Genomic DNA, 21,444 nt, shown 5'->3' with positions numbered 1-21,444 from the left:
AGCCCCTCATAATTTTGTAAACCTCTATAAGGTCACCCCTCAGCCTCCAACGCTCCAGGGAAAACAGCCTCAGCCTGTTCAGCCTCTCCCTACAGCTCAAATCCTCCAACCCTGGCAACATTCTTGTAAATCTTTTCTGAACCCTTTCAAGTTTGACAACATCTTTCTGATAGGAAGGAGACCAGAATTGCACGCAATATTCCAAAATGGCCTAACCAGTGTCCTGTACAGCCGCAAGTCCTGAATGAATGATCATCTTGGCCTCTTAGGAGATCAATGTAACTAAGGATGTCAGTCTAAACCCAATTTAGTTCATCCCACAATAATCACACAGCTTAAACACATGGGATCCAGCAAAAAAACCAAAACCTACGGAAAACAACATATTTTCTCTATTAGTATAGACCTGTGCTTCTGAACAAGCTGCATCTCTAGACAAGCCATTTCAGAACAGCTACAAAGCTGACTTCTACCCAACCAAACAGAAAACTGTTCAGTTATGTCCTAGCCATGAAAAGCAGTCTGGCCAATTACCCCTGTCTACTCTCAGCATCAGGAAAGAAACAGAAGGTGCCCTTGACAGTGCTATTAAGCAGCATTTGCCAATTACCTGCACACTGATTCCAAGTTTAGGTTTTACTAGGATCACTTGCTTCCAGATGTCATTACAGCTTTGGTTCAGATACAGACAAAAAAAAAGAGCTGAATTCCAAGGATGAAATTAAAGCATTATTTGACCAATTGTGGCATCAAGGAACTTTAACAAAACTGAAATCAATGTGAATGGAGGGTGGGAACTGGTTGAACTAATATGTAGCACAAAAGATGACATTAGTGGGTCAAATAGCATAACCCCCAGACAGTTGTTCAGGGGTATGCACTAGCATCAACCATCTTCATTTTCTTTAGTGACTTTCCCTCCAAGAAGTGAGGCTGTTTAATGATTGCAGGTTGCTCACTATCATTTACACCGAGTCATAGATATGTACAGTATGGAAACAGACCCTTCTGTCCAACCTGTCCATGCCGACCAGATATCCCAACCCAATCTAGTTCCACCTGCCAGTACCCGGCCCATATCCCTCCAAACCCTTCCTATTCATCTACCCATCCAGATGCCATTTAAATGTTGCAATTGTACTAGCCTCCACCACTTCCTCTGGCAGCTCATTCCACACAGACACACCACCCTCTGCGTGAAAAAGTTGCCACTTAGGTCTCTTTCCCCTCTCACTCTAAACCCAGGGAAAGGACCTTGTCTAGTTACCCTAGCCATGCCCCTCATGATTTTATAAACCTCTTTAAGGTCACCAGTCAACCTCTGATGTTCCAGGAAAACAGCCCCAGCCTGTTCAACGTCTCCCTATAGCTCAAATCCTGCAACCCTGGCAACAGCCTTGTAAATCTTTTCTGAACCCTTTCAAGTTTCACAACATCCTTCTGATAGGAAGGAAACCAGAATTTTCTCAGAAGCAATCTATACACACATGCAACATGTTATGACCAAGAAAACATTCAGCGTTTAGCTTGTAATGATAACTAACATTCATACAATGGAAGTGCCAGGCAAAATAACCTCTCGTAATGGGAGTCTAATCACTTCTCCTTGACATTCAATAGCATTAACATTGCTAAGTCCAACACCATCATCTAATACCGAGGAATAAAGAACATTAACTTGATCAACCATGTAAATACTGTAGTTATCAAAGACTGGATATTCTGCTGCAAGTACTCCTGACTTTCCAAAATGTTTCCACCATCTACAAAGAACAAGTGATGAAATATTCTTCCCGAACTTGGATATAAACCTCCAAAAAAAAAACCAAGAAATTTGACACCATCTAAGTAAAAGCTGGCTTCTTGATTAGCACTTTATCTACCACATTGAACATGTACTCTCTCCACTATGGGCACACCATGGCTGCCATATGCAGTACCTACAGGATGCAGTGAGGTTTCTTAACACCACATTCAAATGTGCAATTTTACACAAGGTGCATACTCATCGGGATGTCAGCTTCCCTCCAAGTCACATGCTATCCTGATTTAGAACTATAAAATTGGTACAGGTACACAATCCTTTATCCAAAAATCTGAAATCTGAAAAGCTCAGAAATCCAAAACTTTTTCATGCAGTGCGGAATGTCATTTTAGTGTGCTAACAGGTGACCCAACTCCACACCCACTCGAACCACCTCACTCAGATGTGGTGGTGTGGCCCAGTACTCGCAGCTGTCAATTGTGTCTCAGCCCTCGTACTATTTCACACGTGTATCTGCTGAAAGGTAATTATTTTATTTCACTGTGAAAAATGTCATTTATTCTGAAATCTGAAAAATTCCGATAAACAACTGGCCCCAAGGATTTTGGATAAAGGATTGTGTACCTGTATTTCTTCATGGTCAGTGGGTTAAAACCTGGAACTCCCTATCATTACCTACTCGGTAGTTCAAGGCAGTGGCTCACTACCAGCTTCTCAAGGACAATTACAGATGGCCAATTATCCTGCCAGTGATGCCCACATCTGATGAACAAATAAAAAAATTCTGAATTTCAAACACTTTTTTGAACAGAACAATTGATGATTATATTTCATCCTTTCAACTGGACAATTAAGTCTAATTAGACAATTATATCCTTTCAAATTTATCGAAAGTAACTTGATTATTCTAGTAATCCTAGTAATTTTACTGCAGCTGGTCACTTGACCAAACTAGCTGTTCTGTGCTTTACTGACAGGACTTTGTACCAATACTAGTAAAGGCTTGGGTGTGACAGTTAGTCAGTAGTTTTAGTTTGGTGATAAAACAAAAGTCTGTGCCCCTATCAATAATTGCTCATTTTCTTTTGGCATAATCAAATCCAGGGATCAGAGTCCGACTGAAAAAGTATTAATTGTCAGTTATAAATTGCGGCAATTCAATAATACCACAGAAATATAACAATGGTTCAGTGTCAAAGAGCAGTTTGTGAGATTTTTCTAGGGGTCCAAAAATATTCTTTGAAATATACTTACTAGATATATTGTGCCACAAGTTGCTCTATGGGTAATTAATTAAAATGCAGTTAGACATATGAATTAATAATTAACCACACGTGGCTCCTGGCGACTGTATTGGACAATATTGATTTAGTTGATCTACTGCAATTTTGCACAGAAAATCTTCACAGCAAATGTACTCTTCAGTTGAAACAGTGATGCTGGGAGATTAAGGTATATGGATACAATTTAGCTTGAATGTTAGAGTAATTCAGCCTGCAATGAAATAATTAAACTTCTGGTAACATAAGATACACTGGTGTACTGGACAGTTTCTCTGCGGTTTTGGCTGAGCTTGCAGATGCAAAACCTAGGCACTATGTTGCCACAATAGTAGGAGGGTGTAACTGCACTATAAAAGATTTATTTTATCAATGTGGTCACAATTATTCACACTGCATAAATTCCATGGTAAAGTTATTACTTAATTATGGGTAGTTATATTTAATTTACATCATATTTAGATGTTAATATTGCTGAACATACTGAAGCAAATACATTTTGGAAACTGCAACCATTGTGATATGACATGTTGTTCATTATTAAAAGATTATTCATTATTAAAAGACTTCTTCTCCAAACTTTACGAATATATATTTCAAACAAAACAGGAGATGGGAGAACAGTCATATAAATCAGAAGAAATAAAAGATGGCACGTGATAACAACTGGAATATGTGTATGTGTATTCTGCTGCATGCCCTCTTGTCTTGAAATTCCCCATCTTAAGGAAAGGACAACTACCACTAACTATCTATGCCTCTCATTATTTAATAAACTTGTTTCAGGTCACCTCTCAACCTCCTATGCTCCAGTGAAAAATGCCCTAGTCTTTCTTTATAACTCAAACTTTCCATACCCAGCAACAACCTTGTAAATCTCTTCTGAACTCGAACTGGATAATATCCTTCCTATAACTGAGCGACCAGAATTGAGCACAACATCCCAGAACAGGCCTCACCAATGTGTTGTACAACCTCAAAATAACGTTCTCTTTTACTCAATGAAAACACTTCAAAAAGTTGAAACCAAACAGAAAGGTTATTTGGGAAATTTATTAGGCTGAATTATGCCAAAGGTAAATTTTAACTCTTAAAAACAAGTATGCTGGCTTGATAGTGATGTTAAAACTTGAATACATCATACCTGACCACCTACATTTGGATTTAATAGAGATGGGATAAAGCGCAGGAAGCTGGACTGCCCATTTAAATATAAGTCTAGCAGCTTCGGATTTCATCTGACAGCTTAAGAGAGCTGAGGATTGCATTATGAAGAAAGTAAACACCTTTGCAATAACACCTGTGTGCCAGAAGTAACTAGAATGTTGGTGTGCTTCCCTACCAATTGCCTCACACACAGTACCACGTGCAAGCTATTGGATTGGAAACAAAGTTGAATCAGGCTGACTCATGGGATCTTGTCGAAAACTAAATCAAGAACATTGTGGAGTCAAAATTTCAGATCATGTGTCTATTCTATACTCTGCTCTTGTGTTGTCTACTCAACTTGCCCCTACCAAGATTGGAATCATCAGTATCAATAGAAAACAACATGCAAAGATTTGTGATTACTTATAGCATAAACTCCCTCTTTCATGGACCTAAAACGTGTCTCTGGTCTCATCATCAGTTGAGCCTTTTATACAGCATTCATCCTGTGACCTCTCTGAATACCACAACTAATTTAAATATTTTTATGTTCACTTGAGCAGTATTAAGAACATAAGAAATAGAACAGTAGGCCATTTGACCCCCATTCAATCGGTTAGGGCTATTCTCATTGGTTGATATGATTGTGGTGTCTGGACCACTTTCATGAGTAACCCCATAACCCTGGATTTCTTTGTAGATCAAAAAGCTGTTGAACTCAGCCTTGGATATATTCAGTGATTCATCTTCACTGCTTTCTGGGTTGGAGAATTCTACAGATTAACTTAGAAGAATGTCCTCATCTTGAATGGGAGACTGGTTATTCTGAAATTATGGTTCCAGAAGATTCCCCAAAAAAAGAAGCATGTTCTCAGCATCTCAAGCCCTCTCAGAATCTTATGTTTCAATAAGATCACCCTGCATTGTTCTAAACTCTAAATGGATAAAGGGCGAACAGATGAGGAACGGTTGAGCAAGACATTCCCTTCATCCTACAGGCAAACACTGAGCAGAACACTATACTTATTGGAATTTAAGTTTTATTTGTTGACTTGACCTAGAAACATTGCGGTTGTACAGGACATTGGTGAGGTCTCCTCTGGAGCGCAGTTCTAGTCGCCCTGCTATAGGAAGGATATTATTGAATTGGAGATGGTTTAGAAAATATTTTCCTGGATGTTGCTGGGAATTGAGGGTTTGAATTATAAAAAAAAAGGCTGGGACTTTTTTCATTGAAGCATAGGAGGTTGAAGGGTGACCTTATTGAGTTTATAAAATCACGAGGGGCATAGACAAGGAGAATAAAAAAAGGTTGTTGCCCTAGTGTTGTGGAGTTCAAACCTAGAGGATAAAGATTTAAAAAGGGACCTGAGGGGCAACTTTTTCACACAGTGGCATAAACTGCCAGAGGAAGTGGTGGATGCAGGTACAGTTAGAATGTCTCAAAGACATTTGGATAAGTACATGAATAAGAAATGTTTCGAGGTATATAGGCCAAGCACAGGCAGGTGGGACTAGTTTAGTTAGGGATTATGGTCAACATGGACTAGTTGGACCAAAGGGTCTGTTTCTATGCCATATGACTCTTTGAAATTAATAATTTTTTTTAACTCCCTTCTCATTCTCTATTGAGATATGGTTTCACAAGTTCTTGCCCAAGCTTCACATGTTGGAGGTAAGTGCCAATTATTCATTTGAATGGAGATGAATGTACGGTAGATTATTAAATTTTGGGAAATACTGCAGCCAATTCAAACTAGTGTTAAGTAATCATGTATCCACACAGATGATTATGGCAATAATTGTTGGATACAGGAGTAGAAGCCTTATTGAATGTTCTCTTTCTTAATTCTGGGGTTAGAAATTAGATTATAATCTCCTCTGCTATCCTAAACAAGATTAATTAATATCAAGAGATGTTACTGTCCTGAGATCACAGCTATTCATTTGCTTATCTTGCTAAGACATCAGGACAACCATAATCTTATGCTATGTCATATTGGGCCTTCCAGCAATCAGGAAGGCAACATCACCCAATAATGCCTTCTCCGCTTACATCCAAATTCAGGAATTACGTATTCCCTATTGGCTCAAAAACTACCAATCTAAGAGGTAAGATATATTCAAATGGGACAATAGTGGGCTCTTGTGCTAAGTGTGTGCGCTAAATCTTATATTTTGGCCATACTTGTAACTTCCTACGTAACTACAATTGTAATGTGTCAAAAGTGTAATGCTTCCAATGTTTGATACAGTTGTCTAAATATGGCATACTAAATATTCAATCAAATCGTCAGGCCTCTTTATGTTGCTCTCTGGATGTGCTAAATTCATATTTTGACAGAGTGGGAAGACTGGCTTTACGTCAGAAGGGTTAAATAAGGCTTCTATTCTGAAGGTACTAATAACACTTCATAAGTTCATAGCCAGAAATATCTTATTTAATTAATGAGCAGATGCCAAAATTAGAAACCATGCTGTGATGATCAGTGGGCTAATTTAGCAGACAGGCAAAATAGTAGTCAGAAAGTATGATCCCACCTAGTCGGGTAATCCAGATCAGGAAGGCATGTGACAATGCACAGAAATTATGGGATTATGTGTCAGAAACATCACTCAGAACTTAGAGTGTCAGACTGCTTACATTTTTCTGCTGAGATACTAAGTGTTGAAGTACTATTGTTTTTTATTTTAAGAAGGAAAAGTAGACGGTATTTCTGCTGCAGAGTATCAGTTATACAGTCAGAATCATGCAACACAGAAGAGAGATTCTTCCGACCAACCAATCCATGCTGACCATAATCCCAAACTAAACACTAATCCCCCTCTGCCTGCTCTGATATCCTTCTAAACATTTATTCATTAATGTACTTATCCAAAACGTCTTTTAAACATTGTAAGTGTATCCACATCCACCACTTCCTTTGGAAATTCATTCCACATACAAACCACTAAAAAAGTTGCTCCATATATCTTTGACCGGAAGACCATGAGAAATAGGAAACTAAGGCCATTTGGCCCATCGAATCCACTTCGCCATTAAATCATGGCTGATGGGCATTTCAACACCACTTACCCACTTCCCCGTATCCCTTAATTCCTTACGAGATTATGAATTTATCAATCTCTGCCTTGAAGGCATTTAACGTCCCGGCCTCCACTGCGCTCCGTGCCAATGAATTCCACAGGCCCACCACTCTCTGCCAGAAGAAATGTCTCCCCATTTCAGTTCTAAATTGACCCACTCTAATTCTAAGGCAGTGCCCATGAGTCCTAGTATCCCTGCCTGATGGAAACAATTTCCCAGCGCCCACCCTTTCTAAGCCATACATTATCTTGTAAGTTTCTGTTAGATCTCCCCTCAACCTTCTAACCTCTAATGAACACAATCCCAGGATCCTCAGCCATTCATCGTATGTTAGGCCTACCATTTCAAGGATCATCCAGTGCCAGTATGTCCTTCCTGAGGTGTGGGGCCCAAAACTGGACACAGTATTTTACATGGGGCCTAACCAGAACTTTATAAAGTCTCAGTAGCACATTGTTGCTTTTACATTCCAAACCTCTTGAGATAAATGACAATATTACATTTGCTTTCTTAACCATGGACTCAACCTGCAAGTTAATCTTTAGAGAATCCTGGACTAGCACTCCTGGATCCCTTTGTACTTTGGCTTTATGAATTTTCTCACCGTTTATAAAATAGTCTATGCCTGTGTTCTCTTTTCCAAAGTGCAATACCTCACATTAGCTCACATTGAATTTCATCAGCCATTTCTTGGACCATGCTGTTAAATTGTCTAAACCTTTCTGTAGCCTCCTCACCTTTTCAGAACCATCTGCCTGTCCACTTAATTTCATATCATTGGCGAACTTCGCTAGAATGCCCCCATCTCCTTGTCCAGATCACTTCGATATAAAAGTGAGCACCCGCAGCCCCCAACACTGAACCCTGCGGGACACCACTTGTCATCAGCTGCCATTCCGAAAAAGAACCTTTTATCCCAACTCTCGGCCTTCTGTCAGACAGCCAATCTTCAATCCAGTAGCTCAACTCAAACACCATGGCCCTTAGCAGCCTCCCGTGAGGCACCTTATCAAAGGCCTTTTGGAAGTCTAGCTGGATAATATCCACTAAGTTTCCCTGGTCTAACCTACTTGTTACCTCTTCAAAGAATTCTAACAGGTTTGACAGGCATGACCTCGCCTTACTAAATCCATGCTGACTTGTTCTAATTCGACTATGTACTTCAAAGAATTTAGAAATCTTATCCTTAACGATGGATTCTAGAATTTTACCCACAACTGAGGTTTGGCTAATCGGCCTATAATTTTCCATGTCTTGTCTTGTTAAAGCTTTGTTAACGCTTTCTCCTGTCACCTTAAAAATATGCCCTCAGTTTTGAAATCCCCAACCCTACGGAAAAGACACCTGCCAGTCACCTTAGCTGCCCCTCATGATTTTATAAACTTCTATAAAAGGTCAAAGCTGAAACTTTATTGCTGGAACAGCACAGCTTCCCTAGATGCTGCCTGACCTGCTGTGCTGTTCCAGCAATAAAGTTTCAGCTTTGATCTCCAGCGTCTGCAGACCTCACTTTCTCCTCTATAAAAGGTCACTCAACCTCCCACATGCCAATGAAAAATGTCCCAGCCTATTCAGCCTCTCTCTATAACTCAAACCATCCATTCCCAGCAACAGGCTGGTAAATCTTTTCTGAATCCTCTCTAGCTTAGTAATATTGTTCCTATAACAGGGCGACCAGAACTATACACAGTAGTCCATAAAAGGCCTTATCATCGTCCTGGACAACCTCAACATGACATTCTAGCTTCTATACTCAAAGGTCTGAGTAATGAAGGCAAGTGTGCTAAATACCTTTTTAACCACCATCGAAATGTGACACAAAACAAGAACATCAAGGTCTCTGTTCTACAGCACTATCCAAGGTCCTACTTTTAATTGCAAGTCTTGCCCTTGTTTGGTTTACCAAAATGCAATAGTTTCTTAGATTCAAGATGCGAAAAGGAGACCACACAAAAAATAACAAGCTAACCAAGGGATTAAACTTCCTCTGAAATGATCTTACACATTTGCCGTAGCTTCAGCAGAAGAACCACAGAAAACAAGGAATGCTGCTCAGAAACTGTTTAGATAATTTCTTGGGAGTTTGTGGCTGTTATGTTGACTTACAGCAGACAAAATTGAAAATGCACTAAACATCAGATGTATCCTTTCCGGATGCAAGCACATAAACTAAGATCATGAATAATTGTTCAGATAACTGTAGAAGCTTGTTTTACTTGTTTTACACAAAAGAATCCTATTTGCAAAATGCTGTATACACTGTTGGTCTGCTGTACACTCAAGGCCCATGGTAATAAAAGTCACTTATAGTTTTAGAAGATAAACTATACATTAGGATACTGAACAGGTGTTTAAGAATAAGAGAATAATGCAGGAAGGAAAACAGTGCTGAAACCACAATCAGATCAGCCATGATTTTACTGAATTGTAGAATAGGTTTGAAGGGCCAAATGGCCACTCTTGCTCTCAAGTCCTACATCCTTAAATTGATGTCTCAACTCTTTAATCCATATCATTATTGGAAATAATTTATTTCATAAATAGTATTACAATGTCGTCCTTGTTTTGGATCCCTTGCACATATGCTTTGGGGTAACAACATTATATCAGGGGCTGGTAGTGGAAAAGGTGGAGCAACATCAACACTTTCTTTGCATTGTATAATAACACTCTCAATTCCAATTAAATGACAAGTTTGGATCAGTCTTTGAAAGCAATATTCATGTACAATTCTGAAATTTAGATCATACAGCAATCCTTCTCCCATGGTTACCGTAAAGTTAAGCTAGCTTTCTAGTATAGGTACAGAAGGACCTAAAGTACCATTGATAGTGACCATAAATATATATTTTTTGAAACAAAGTCTAAAATTATAGTTATCTAACCATACTATTAACTTTAAAATGAGAAGGTAGGAGTATAAAAGTAGGGAAGTTTTGCTAAAACTATACTAGACAATAGCCACACCACAGCTGCAATATTGTAAACAGCTTTGGGCCCTTTACCTAGGGAAAGATGTACTGACATTGGAGGCAGTCCACCAAAGTTTATCTTGGTTGATGCCAGATATGGAGTTTTCAAAAAAAAACTTCATTCACGGGAGATGAACGTTGCTAGTTAACGTTGCCGATTCCCAAGAGAGTCAACCATATTGTTGTGGGTCTGGAATCACATGTAGGCCAGACCAAGTAAGGATGGCAGTTTTCTTCCCTAAAAGGACATTAGATGGGTTTTTCCAACAAAGGTCTTTGGAGGGAAGGTTGAGTTGGTTGGGTCTGTAATCAAATGGAACATGCGATCATATTTATAGAATCATAGAATCCCTACAGTGTGGAAACAGGGCCTACAGTCCAACAGGTCCACACCAACCCACTGAAGAGGAACCCACCCTGACCCATTCCCCCTACCCTATATTTACCAGACTAATGCACCGAACCTACACATCCCTGAACACTATGGGCAATTTAGCACAGCCAATTCATCTAACTTGTACATTTTGCACTTTGGAAGGAAACTGGAGCACGCACACAGATATGGAGAATGTGCAAACGCCTCACAGACAGTCACCTGAGGCTGGAATTAAACCCAGGCCCCTGGCACTGTGAGACAGCAGTGCTAACAACTGAGCCACTATGCTGCCATATTGAAACATGATTCTTAGGGAACTTAACAGGGTAGATGTGGAAAGATTGTTTCCTCTTGTGGGACAGTATAGGGCCAGAGGGCATAATCGCAGAATAAAGGGACATATAGTTAAGACAGACAGGAGGAGGAATTTCTTCTCTCAGAGGATAGCGAATGTGTGGAATTCTTTCCTGTTTGGGGTTCTCAAGGCTGTCATTAATTTTATTCAAAGTGGAGATACAGCAACCTTTTTATTAATTGACACCTATGGAACCAGGAGTGTGCTAGTTGATCAAATATGCCAGCTGTTCAAGAGATCCAGATAATCAATGTAAAAACACACACTAAGTCATAAAAATGTAATGCGGGGGTATACACATCACTTATTCGGTACCTACAGCATAAATCACTGAAATAATAATGCAACTTTGCCTTAAATAAAAAACTTACCAGAAGAGAGCTTTCTCACTCATACCCACAACTGACTACTTGGACATCATGATAATATAGTAAAACTTGTAGTATTTCAGGTGTATAAATTTTTGCCAGTTTATCAAGAGTGCCTATTCATTAGGTGTCAATTAAAACAAAAAAAGGTTTGCTGTAGATTTTTTAAATCAGTAAAGGAATCAAAGGTTATAGCGAAAAGGCAGGAAAGTGGAGTTGAAGGTTATCAGATCAGCCACGATCTCATTAAATGGCACAGCAGACTCAATGGCCTACTTCTGCTTCTATGTGTTCTGATCTTAGAGTTAAGATGTATCTGTAGAGCTTATCCTGCGGAATAATTAAAACTTTTTTTGATGATACAAAAATGAAGCGTTAATTGTCAAAATAATTTGGAAAAAGTACCAAAAATAACAATGTGTCATATTACCTTGATCCATTGCTGATGAGCACACTCTCTCTTATTGTTAATGTGCAGTAATACCAGACCAGCAGAAAATTAAAGATTTCATCAATTACCCTGGTAACAAAAACAAGAAGGAGAAAGTGAGGACTGCAGATGCTGGAGATCAGAGCTGAAAATGTGTTGCTGGAAAAGCGCAGCAGGAAGGGCTTTCCTTTCCTGAAGAAGGGCTCATCCCCGAAACGTCGATTCTCTTGCTCCTTGGATGCTGCCTGACCTGCTGCGCTTTTCCAGCAACACATTTTCAACAAAAACAAGTAACCTTTATTAGAAATGGAGTAATCAAGCCATGATTGGGCTTGTAGCAGTGGAGTTCCTTACTGATGAAGTCTGTACAATCAAACTTGCTTTTTTATATTTGAAGTAAATGAATAATTTTGCAGTCTTTACCAACACAGGTAGTTGTAGTTATCAATTTTTACCTTTCATCCAGCAAACTGACCCTATTTCCAATGGAATACATGTTACACAACTGATTAGCTTCATTCAGTGAGCAACTTTCTCTCTAACTTTTTTGTTTAAGTATATGGTTGATTTCAAAGTATACAATCCCTTTAAACCTATTTCTGCATAGCCACATGTGCAGTAATTTAAAGATGTTAATTTGTGCATTGTTTGTGTGGGGACTTCCAGGTTGCTGTGACAGAACGAATATTAGGTAACAATTTATCTAGCACTTTTAATGCTAATAATATAAAAATGGTGCATCTTGCACTCAAACATGTCCTAATCTGATATATTTATAAAATATGAAATTAGGCCAATAAATCATTTTAGCCACTAGACACAGAATCAACTTAGCAAGTTGTCAGCAAAAATTAAATTCATGCTTGCGTTTTAAAAATTGCACAAAAGGGATAATTAGCAAAACCAACACTGACTCCCAAAAAAAAAAGCTATACTAGACCTTGTGTTCCTCAACATTTTTGGGACATTATGTCCTCAGTTTTCAAGATAGAACCATAGTATGTATTTAATTGGTCTGCCGTCTTTTTGTTCCCCTTTATAACTTTCCAGTTTCTGAATGTATGGGACGTAAATTTGCCTTCATTAGGCTTTTCCTCTGCGCACTTTACAATCAGTTTGTACATTTCTTGGATGCTTACTCTTTTCTCCCACTAAATCTCTTTCGATCCCTTTCTCCCACTCAATCCTTTTATCCTCCTTTTGTTGAAATTTAAGCTGCGCTCAACCTTCAGGTTTGCTGCTTCTTTCTGGCAAATATGTATGCTCCTTCCTTATTAATATTAAAATGTCCTTCATAGCCATGGTCAGGCCACCCTTCCAATTTTATTTTTGTGCTAGACAGGAATGAGCGATTATTGCAATTCCTCTAGGCACTCTAAAACGTTTGCCATTGCCTATCCACCATTATCCCTTCATGTAATATTCCCTAATTTTTCATAGTCAGCTCACTCCTCTAATAGAGAACGTGAAGTCACATGGTGTGCAGGGTGTTCTAGCTAGATGGATAAAGAACTGATTGAGCAACAGAAGACAGAGAGCAGTAGTTGAAGAGAGTTTCTTGAAATGGAGAAAGGTGACCAGTGGTGTTCCACAGGGATCAGTGCTGGGGCCACTGTTGTTTGTGATATACATAAATGATCTGGAAGAGGGCACTGTTGGTATGATCAGCAAGTTTGTAGAAGACACGAAGATTGGTGGAGTAGCAGAAAGCATAAGGGACTGTCAAAGAATACAGGAGAATATAGATAGACTGGAGAGTTGGGCGGAAAAGTGGCAGATGGAGTTCAATCCAGACAAATGTGAGGTGATGCATTTAGGCAAGTCTAATTCTAGAGTGAATTATAGAATAAACAGAAGAGCGTTGAGAAAAGTTGATGGGCAGAGAGATCTGGGAATGCAGGTCCATTGTACCCTGAAGGTTGTAGCCAGGTGGATAAAGTGGTCAAGAAGGCATATGGTATGCCTGCCTTCATCGGACAGGGTATTGAGTATAAGAGCTAGCAGGTCATGTTAAAATTGTACAAGACATTGGTTCGGCTGCATTTAAAATACTGTGTACAGTTCTAGTTGCCACATTACCATAAGGATGTGGATGCTTTGGATGCAGAGAAGGTTTATGAGGATGTTGCCTGGTATGGAAGGTGCTAGCTATGAAGAGAAGTTGATTAGGTTAGGTTTGTTTTCATTAGAAAAAAGGAGATTGAGGTTTACAAAATCATGAAGGGTATAGACAGGGTAGATAGAGATAAGCTTTTTCCCAGGGTGAAGGATTCAATAATGAGAGATCACTCTTTCAAGGTGAGAGGTGAAAAGTTTAAGGGGGATACACGTGGCAAGTACTTTACACAGAGGGTGGTGGGTGTCTGGAACGCGTTGCCTGCAGAGGTGGTAGAGGCAGGCACGGTAGATTCATTTAAGAGGGGTCTGGACAGATGCATGGGGGGAGCAGAGGGATACAGATGCTTAGGAATTGGCCAACAGGTTTAGACAGTAGATTTGGATCGGCTCAGGCTTTGAGGGCCGAAGGGCCTGTTCCTGGGCTGTAAGTTTTCTTTGTTCTTCTTTGTTCTATTCTTAGTTCCATTTGCATTTTTTTTCCCGCACTGTGGCCCTATTAGATTCTTGTCACTGAATTCCTGGCCTATCACGTTTTTAAAAATTTCCCATCATGTATTTTGTTTTTGCCCTTATTGCTCTTTCTTCGGTCTCCCTGGAAATTTTAACTGATGCTAAATTATGTAAGTAAATTTTATGCATTGCAAAATTTAAATGAATCAATCATTTTAGACACTGCCCAAAAGGGCTGCTCTGTATAAACAGTGTTCTTTGATTTTCTCTTAAAAAGTAGCATATATAACCAAAAGCAAAATAACAGAATTTTTCTGGAACAGATTTTTAAAAACTGAATTACATACATAAAAGCAAAAAACATTTTGTAAACTCAAAAAAAGTGTGTTAATCTAAGATTAACACCATGTTTCTATGGACTGGATTGAAACTTTGTCACTTCAACGTAGAAGTTTGCGTTCAAATGTAATGTAATTCTGTTTGGTAATTTCAAGGGTCAGAGTATATGGAATTTGAGCAGTCACAATACTTTTTTTTTATGGATCGTAGGTTATTAGTAGAACTTGTGCTGATTATTACTGTCGGTTGTAATTTGACTGGCCATAAAACCGGGAGGTCTTACTCAAAAAGCCAGACACTATGAAGAATGCAAGAAAACTCAGTTCGTGCAATTTAGAATTCTCCTTTGCAGTTTGAGATAAAGCACATTATTTTGGGAGTAAGTAAGGGAGCTATATTTTGTGTATTGAGCTAATGCAAAAAGCTGATATTGGGTTAAAATTAAACATTTCCAGTATTACCAATACTTGGTTCTTCTCAGTTGTATAAATAACTTAAAAGCAAAGCACAACATTTATATAAAACAGGAGAAAGTGAGGTCTGCAGATGCTGGAGATCAGAGCTGAAAATGTGTTGCTGGAAAAGCGCAGCAGGTCAGGCAGCATCCAGGAAACAGGAGAATCGCCGTTTCGGGCATAAGCCCTTCTTCAGGAAACGTCGATTCTCCTGTTCCCTGGATGCTGCCTGACCTGCTGCGCTTTTCCAGCAACACGTTTATATAGAACAGCCCATCATGCAATAATCAGCACGATTGAATTGTTTCACGTCCAAATTTCAGCTAACATTTAAAAACTCAATTTTACTGGATAAAACAAAACCTTTACCTATTCAGAAGAAACATACAAGATATCGCACCAAGTAACAAGATGATGGTCAAATAAAGTTTGAATTTTTCATATTCGTCTTTGTAGGCAAACCTGTGAAAACATTGTTGGAAACAATGGTTAAGATTTTTGAACCCTAATGGATTGGAACAAACTATAGACTTTCTGTTCTTTCAGTTTTAGAACTAGAGTCATAGAGATGTACAGCACGGAAACAGACCCTTCGGTCCTACTCGTCCATGTCGACCAGATATCCCAACCCAATCGAGTCCCACCTGCCAGCACCCGGCCCATATCCCTTCAAACCCTTCCTATTGCCTTTTAAATGTTGCAATTGTACTAGCCTCCACCACTTCCTCTGGCAGCTCATTCCATGCACGTATTACCCTCTACGTGAAAAAGTTGTTCCATGGGTCTCATTTATATCTTTCCCCTCTCACCCTCAACCTATGCCCTCTAGTTCTGGACTCCCCCACTCCAGGGAAAAGACTTTGTCTATTTATCCTATCCATGCCCCTCATGATTTTATAAACCTCTACAAGGTTTCCCCCTCAGTCGCCGATGTTCCAGGGAAAATAGCCCCAACCTATTCAACCCTATAGCTCGAATCCTCCAACCCTAGCAACATCCTTGTAAATCTTTCCTGAACCCTTTCAAGTTTCACAATATGCTTCTGATAGGAAGGAGACCAGAATTGCATGCAATATTCTAACAGTGGCCTAACCAATGTCCTGTATAGCTGCAACATGACCTCCCAATTTCTGTACTCTGACCAATAAAGGAAAGCATACCAAATGCCCTCTTCACTAACCTATCTAGCTGCAGCTCTACTTTCAAGGACCTGTGAACCTGCACTCCAAGGTCTCTTTGTTCAGCAACAGTCCCTAGGACCTTACCATTAAGTGTACAAGTCCTGCTAAGATTAGCTTTCCCAAAATGCAGCACCTCACATTTATCTGAATTAAACTCCATCTGCCACTTCTCAGCCCATTGGCCCATATCTCAAGATCCTGGTGTAATCTGAGGCAACTTTCTTGGATGTCCACTACACCTCCAATTTTGGTGTCATCTGCAAACTTACTTGCTATACCTCTTATGCTCACGTCCAAATCATTTATATAAATGATGAAAAGTAGTGGACCCAGTACTGATCATTGTGGCACTCCACTGGTCACAGGCCTCCAGTCTGAAAAACAACCCTCCACCACCACCCTCTGTAGAACTGTTCTTCCAATCCTAGTTTGCAAACATTCATACAACACAGTAAATTCTATTTGTGTTCAAACGGTTGCAGGTAGATATTATACTAAAACCAAAAGCAACAAGACTGTTGGCTAAAAATGAGGATGTATTTAATCCATGAGATTTAATCAACAGTTGTATTTCAGACTTTTGAGAAATGGAAAAATGCACATTTCTCCCCCCAGTTTTTTTTAAGACCAATTTATGGAAGTTAAGTGGAATCTGTTCTCATTTTCACAAGATCGCATTGACTGACATTTTTGTACAGTAATAAATCCTAGTTTTGATTTGACTGCAAACTGCAATGGGGTCACTGCTGACTGATTGTTAGGAAATACTTAACAAACTTCATACTATCCAGCTCATGACCAAGCAGAATTCTCTAGGAACTGGAAGTTATGACAACATTTTGTTTTGAGAAAGCTGGTCGGCTTCAGTAGTGAAATAATGCATTATTATTATTAGCTGTTTTTAAACAATAAAAGAGTACATTGCAAGTCTGAAGAAGTTGTTCTTGGGCTTTGCACTGAAATTACTAAATCAGCTTGGGCATTACACTTGAACAAAGTTATGTCATTCAGAGCAACTGGAAAATGCAACTGACAACTGTTTTTTAAAAAAAAACTGTTGGTCTGTTAGTGATGGAGTCAGCTTGGGCTTCACTTGCACTGGTTTTACGGTTGTGCTCTGCTGCACCAGAGCCTTTAACTGGCCAGTTACTTCTCTCCCTACAGACAGCTGTACCTATAAATGTAACTCTGCCACATTAACACTTGCTTTCCACCAGAATGATTAGGGTGTTCAATCTCCCTCTCTTCTCATTTTTGATGTGAATTTTATAAAGTGAAGCTAGACAATATTCCAACAGAAAAGAGGGACCTCACCAGTATAACATCTCTCATCTTATGTAAAGCTGAGATGTGAAAGCTCAGTTTGGGCGCTTGAGAGCTACAAGTTAGCCAGGAAGAACCTAAAGAGAGATCTAAAAGCCAAGTCTTTGGCATGTAGGATCAAGGAAAACCCTAAAGCTTTCTATAGGTACGTCAGGAATAAAAGAATGACTAGAACAAGATTAGGGTCAGTGAAGGACAGAAATGGGAAGTTGTGTGTGAAGTCCGAAGAGATAGGAGAGATGCCAAATGAATACTTTTCATCAGTATTCACACAGGAAAAAGGCAATGTGGTTGAGGAGAATACAGGTTAATAGACTAGACGGGATGAAAGTTCCTAAGGATGTGGTTAGCAATTCTGGAAAGTATAAAAATAGATAAGTCTCCTGGGCCTGATGGGATTTATCCTAGGATTCTCTGGGAAGGAGATTGCAGAGCCGTTGGCTTTGATCTTTATGTCATCATTGTCTACAGGAATTGTGCCAGTAGACTGGAGGATAGCAAACGTTGTTCCTTGCTCAAGAAGGGGAGTAGAGACGACCCTGGTAGTTACAGACCAGTGAGCCTTATTTCGGTTGTGGGTGAAGTGTTGGAAAGGATTTAAGAGATAGGATTTATAAACATCTAGAATGGAACCATTTGATGAGGAATAGTCAACTTGGTTTTGTGAAGGGTAGGTCGCGCCTCACTAACCTTACTTCGTTCTTCGAGAAGGTGACGAAACAGGTGGATGATGGTAAAGCGGTTGATGTGGTGCATATGGATTTCAGTAAAGTGTTTGATATGGTTCCCCATGGTAGGTTATTGCAGAAAATACAGAGGCATCGGATTGAGGGCGGTTTAGCGGTTTGGATCAGAAATTGGCTAGTTGTAAGACGACAGAGGGTGGTGGTTGATTGGAAATGTTCATCAAATGAAGCTCAGTTAAAAGTGGTGTACCTCAAAGATCTGTTTTCGGGCCACTTCTGTTTGTCATTTATAAAATTGACCTGGATAACAGCGTAGAAGAATAGGATAGTAAATTTGCAGATGACACTAAGGTCGGTGGAGTTATGGACAGTGCAGAAGGATGTTGAAGGTTACAGAGGGATGTAGATGAGCTGCAGAGCTGGGCTGAGAGGTGGAAAATTGAGTTTAAGGCAGAAAAAAGTATGAAGTGATTCACTTTGGAAGGAGTAAAAGGAATACAGAGTACTGGGCTAATGGTAAGACTCTTGGTCATGTGGATGAGCAGAGAGATCTGCGTCCATGTGCATTGATCACTCAAAGTTGTCACCCAGGTTGATAGGGTTGTTAAGAAGGCAGACTGTGTGTTGGTTTTTATTGGTAGAGGGATTGAGTTTTGGAGCCAATAGGTCATGTTGCAGCTGTACAAAACTCTGGTGTGGCTACATTTGGAGTATTGTGTACAGTTCTGGTCGCCACATTATAGGAAGGATGTGGAAGCATTGGAGAGGGTGCAGAGGAGATTTACCAGGATGTTGCCTGGTGTGTAGGGAAGATCTTTGAGGAAAGGCTGAGGATTTGAGGCATTTTTCGATGGAGAGAAGAAGTTTAGAGATGTGATTTAGTAGAGACAAAGATGTTCAGAGGATTAGATAGGATGCGCAGTGAGAGCCTTTTTCCTTGGATGGTGATGGCAAGCACAAGGGGACATAGCTTTACATTGAGGGGTGATAGATATAGGACTGATGTCAGGGGTAGGTTCTTTACTAATGTCCTGCCTGCAACAGTAGTAGACTCACCAACTTTAAGGGCATTTAAGTGGTCATTGGATAAACATATGGATGATAATGGAATACTGTAGATTAGATGGGCTTCGGATTAGTTTCACAGGACGGTGCAACATCAAAAGGCCTATACTGTGCTGTAATGTTCTATGTTCTATGACCTAGTGGGCAAAGGGGGCTTTGTTAGTTATCTTAAAGCATCAAAAGCAAAATCTACATCAAACTAAAGTATTGTAAATAAATATGGGCATCTTAAGCTTTACCATAGGCTTTACAAGGATACTATGCAATTACTGAGTGACCTTTATGGAATGGCCTTATTTTAGGAATAATGCAGAGTGACAGCAGAGCTATAGTGCAATGATTTTCATTAACTGGAGTATGCTTCAGATGGTTGGCTTGAAGTAGAGGAGAATGCTGTTGGGTATGTTCAGTAAAACAAGAAAGCAAATAAAATTTCTAACAAATCAGTCCATTTGAAACCAATTAATGCCAGCTTGTATGACTGTAGTTCTTCTGGCATCAGCTCAATGGAGTGCACCAATGGTCTTCGGTTAGGAGAAAACCCCAGAGCTTGTTCATAATGAAATGCAGGAGCCAGGACAGTGGGGAAGTCTAGGAAGTTTTGTACTGAATTTAATTCAGTAGCTTGCTTGATTTTTTGGATGTCACATGGCACCTTCTGGACATTTTTAATATATTTTCTGGACTTTCTGCACAATTTTTAAAATGTAAAGATGAATTACAGGAAGCAATTCACAATTAACTTGGCAGTATAATTTTAAAAAGAAAATCCCAGCATCATAATAGACAAGTGAAAACTAAAAAAGTGTTCAATGTGACTAGTAATTAAGGTGGTAAATTTACTAAATATTGTTTTAGTACCAATTAAAGGAATTCTTCAGAAGACTGAACAATTAAAAATGTAATACTTAAACAAAGCATACCAAAAGGTTCCAGGTTAAATTGATCTCACTGGCATGGTAGTTTGAACATAAATTGATCTTAGAATCCATGGAATCGGTGGGCATGAGGGAAACGGTCAGAATTCCTACTTATGATCACTTTACAGCTGTAAAGTGAAAGTACATACGCCGAGTAAGTACAGATATGAGTTCAACTGTAATGTTCCCAGAAGTTAAATATTCTGTTGACATACTCTCTACTAACAAATGAAGAATAGTTTCTTGGGACAACATGCCAATGTCTGCTGGCACCTATTGAATTATATTCTGAGATAAGTTAGAACTTTCACAAAAGGGAAGAAAACAAATAAGAAGAAAAAAAAACTACTATCCTTTTCAAAGTCAAAGTCAACAGATAAGCAAAGTAGTTGGTCATAAGCACTGGAAAACATGCTGGAATATATTCTGAAAAACAGACCAAAACATAAACTGATATTACTTAGCTTGCTTGCTGAGAAGCGTCACGTTCACATTTCCAAGCACCAAGTTCAAGTATAGCCTGTAAGAAGGAATTTTTAAAAAATATATACAGTTTAATTATCTGGAATTTTTAAAAAATGTTATATCTTACCATTCCTAGAAAATTGGAGTTCAATTTAAAATTATCTTACATTTCCATGAGTAAGAAACCATGAAGTTACACAACTGGGACAAAGATTGTCTGACTGGACTTATAGATAAGACTTCAGGAAAAGATTTCTGAAAAACCTTGTGATGGTGAGATTCATTCTGGAAAAGAACAACTTAGTAAGCAAAACTGAATCCTTTTAGTCATTCCATTTAGTAGCACAGTTGGAAAATTAGAATGAATCAGAAATCCAAATTTTTGTTTGTATTTCCAATCTAACACAGATTTTGAGGGGTTATTAGGTATTTATATTGTTATAGTCCAGACCAAACTCCCTCAAAAGTATACTAAGAAGATAGCCTAGACCCCAAATATTTTTAAAGGCAAATGCACCACATTGTGTTTTAGATACAATTCAGTTGGTCAAACTGCCAGACTTGAAGCAAAACACACTTTATTCTTACACTATGGTTAAAATACAAACAAAATACAAATAAAAACATTAGATTAATTATAACTCCATTGAAATATTTAA

At 39.0% G+C, this 21,444-nt stretch overlaps 1 protein-coding gene across 6 annotated transcripts in view; it reads right to left on the bottom strand.

The window, feature by feature from the left end:
- The window catches only part of tmem120b (transmembrane protein 120B), a 69,906-nt gene that overhangs the window by 18,824 nt on the left and 29,638 nt on the right, over window positions 1–21,444 (bottom strand). For all 6 annotated transcript variants that reach the window (XM_043715741.1, XM_043715736.1, XM_043715735.1 and 3 more), the window contains 3 exons: window positions 20,781–20,840; window positions 15,515–15,607; window positions 11,784–11,873 (listed from right to left, as the gene is read on the bottom strand). In XM_043715741.1, coding sequence (XP_043571676.1) covers window positions 11,784–11,873; window positions 15,515–15,607; window positions 20,781–20,840 — 243 coding nt within the window. The remainder of the gene's footprint in view (window positions 1–11,783; window positions 11,874–15,514; window positions 15,608–20,780; window positions 20,841–21,444) is intronic.

The sequence above is a fragment of the Chiloscyllium plagiosum genome, chromosome 25 (assembly GCF_004010195.1).
Source record: "Chiloscyllium plagiosum isolate BGI_BamShark_2017 chromosome 25, ASM401019v2, whole genome shotgun sequence".
Taxonomy (NCBI): domain Eukaryota; kingdom Metazoa; phylum Chordata; class Chondrichthyes; order Orectolobiformes; family Hemiscylliidae; genus Chiloscyllium; species Chiloscyllium plagiosum.
Note: the sequence above shows the minus strand (reverse complement) of the source record. Positions and strands in the feature narration are given on the sequence as shown.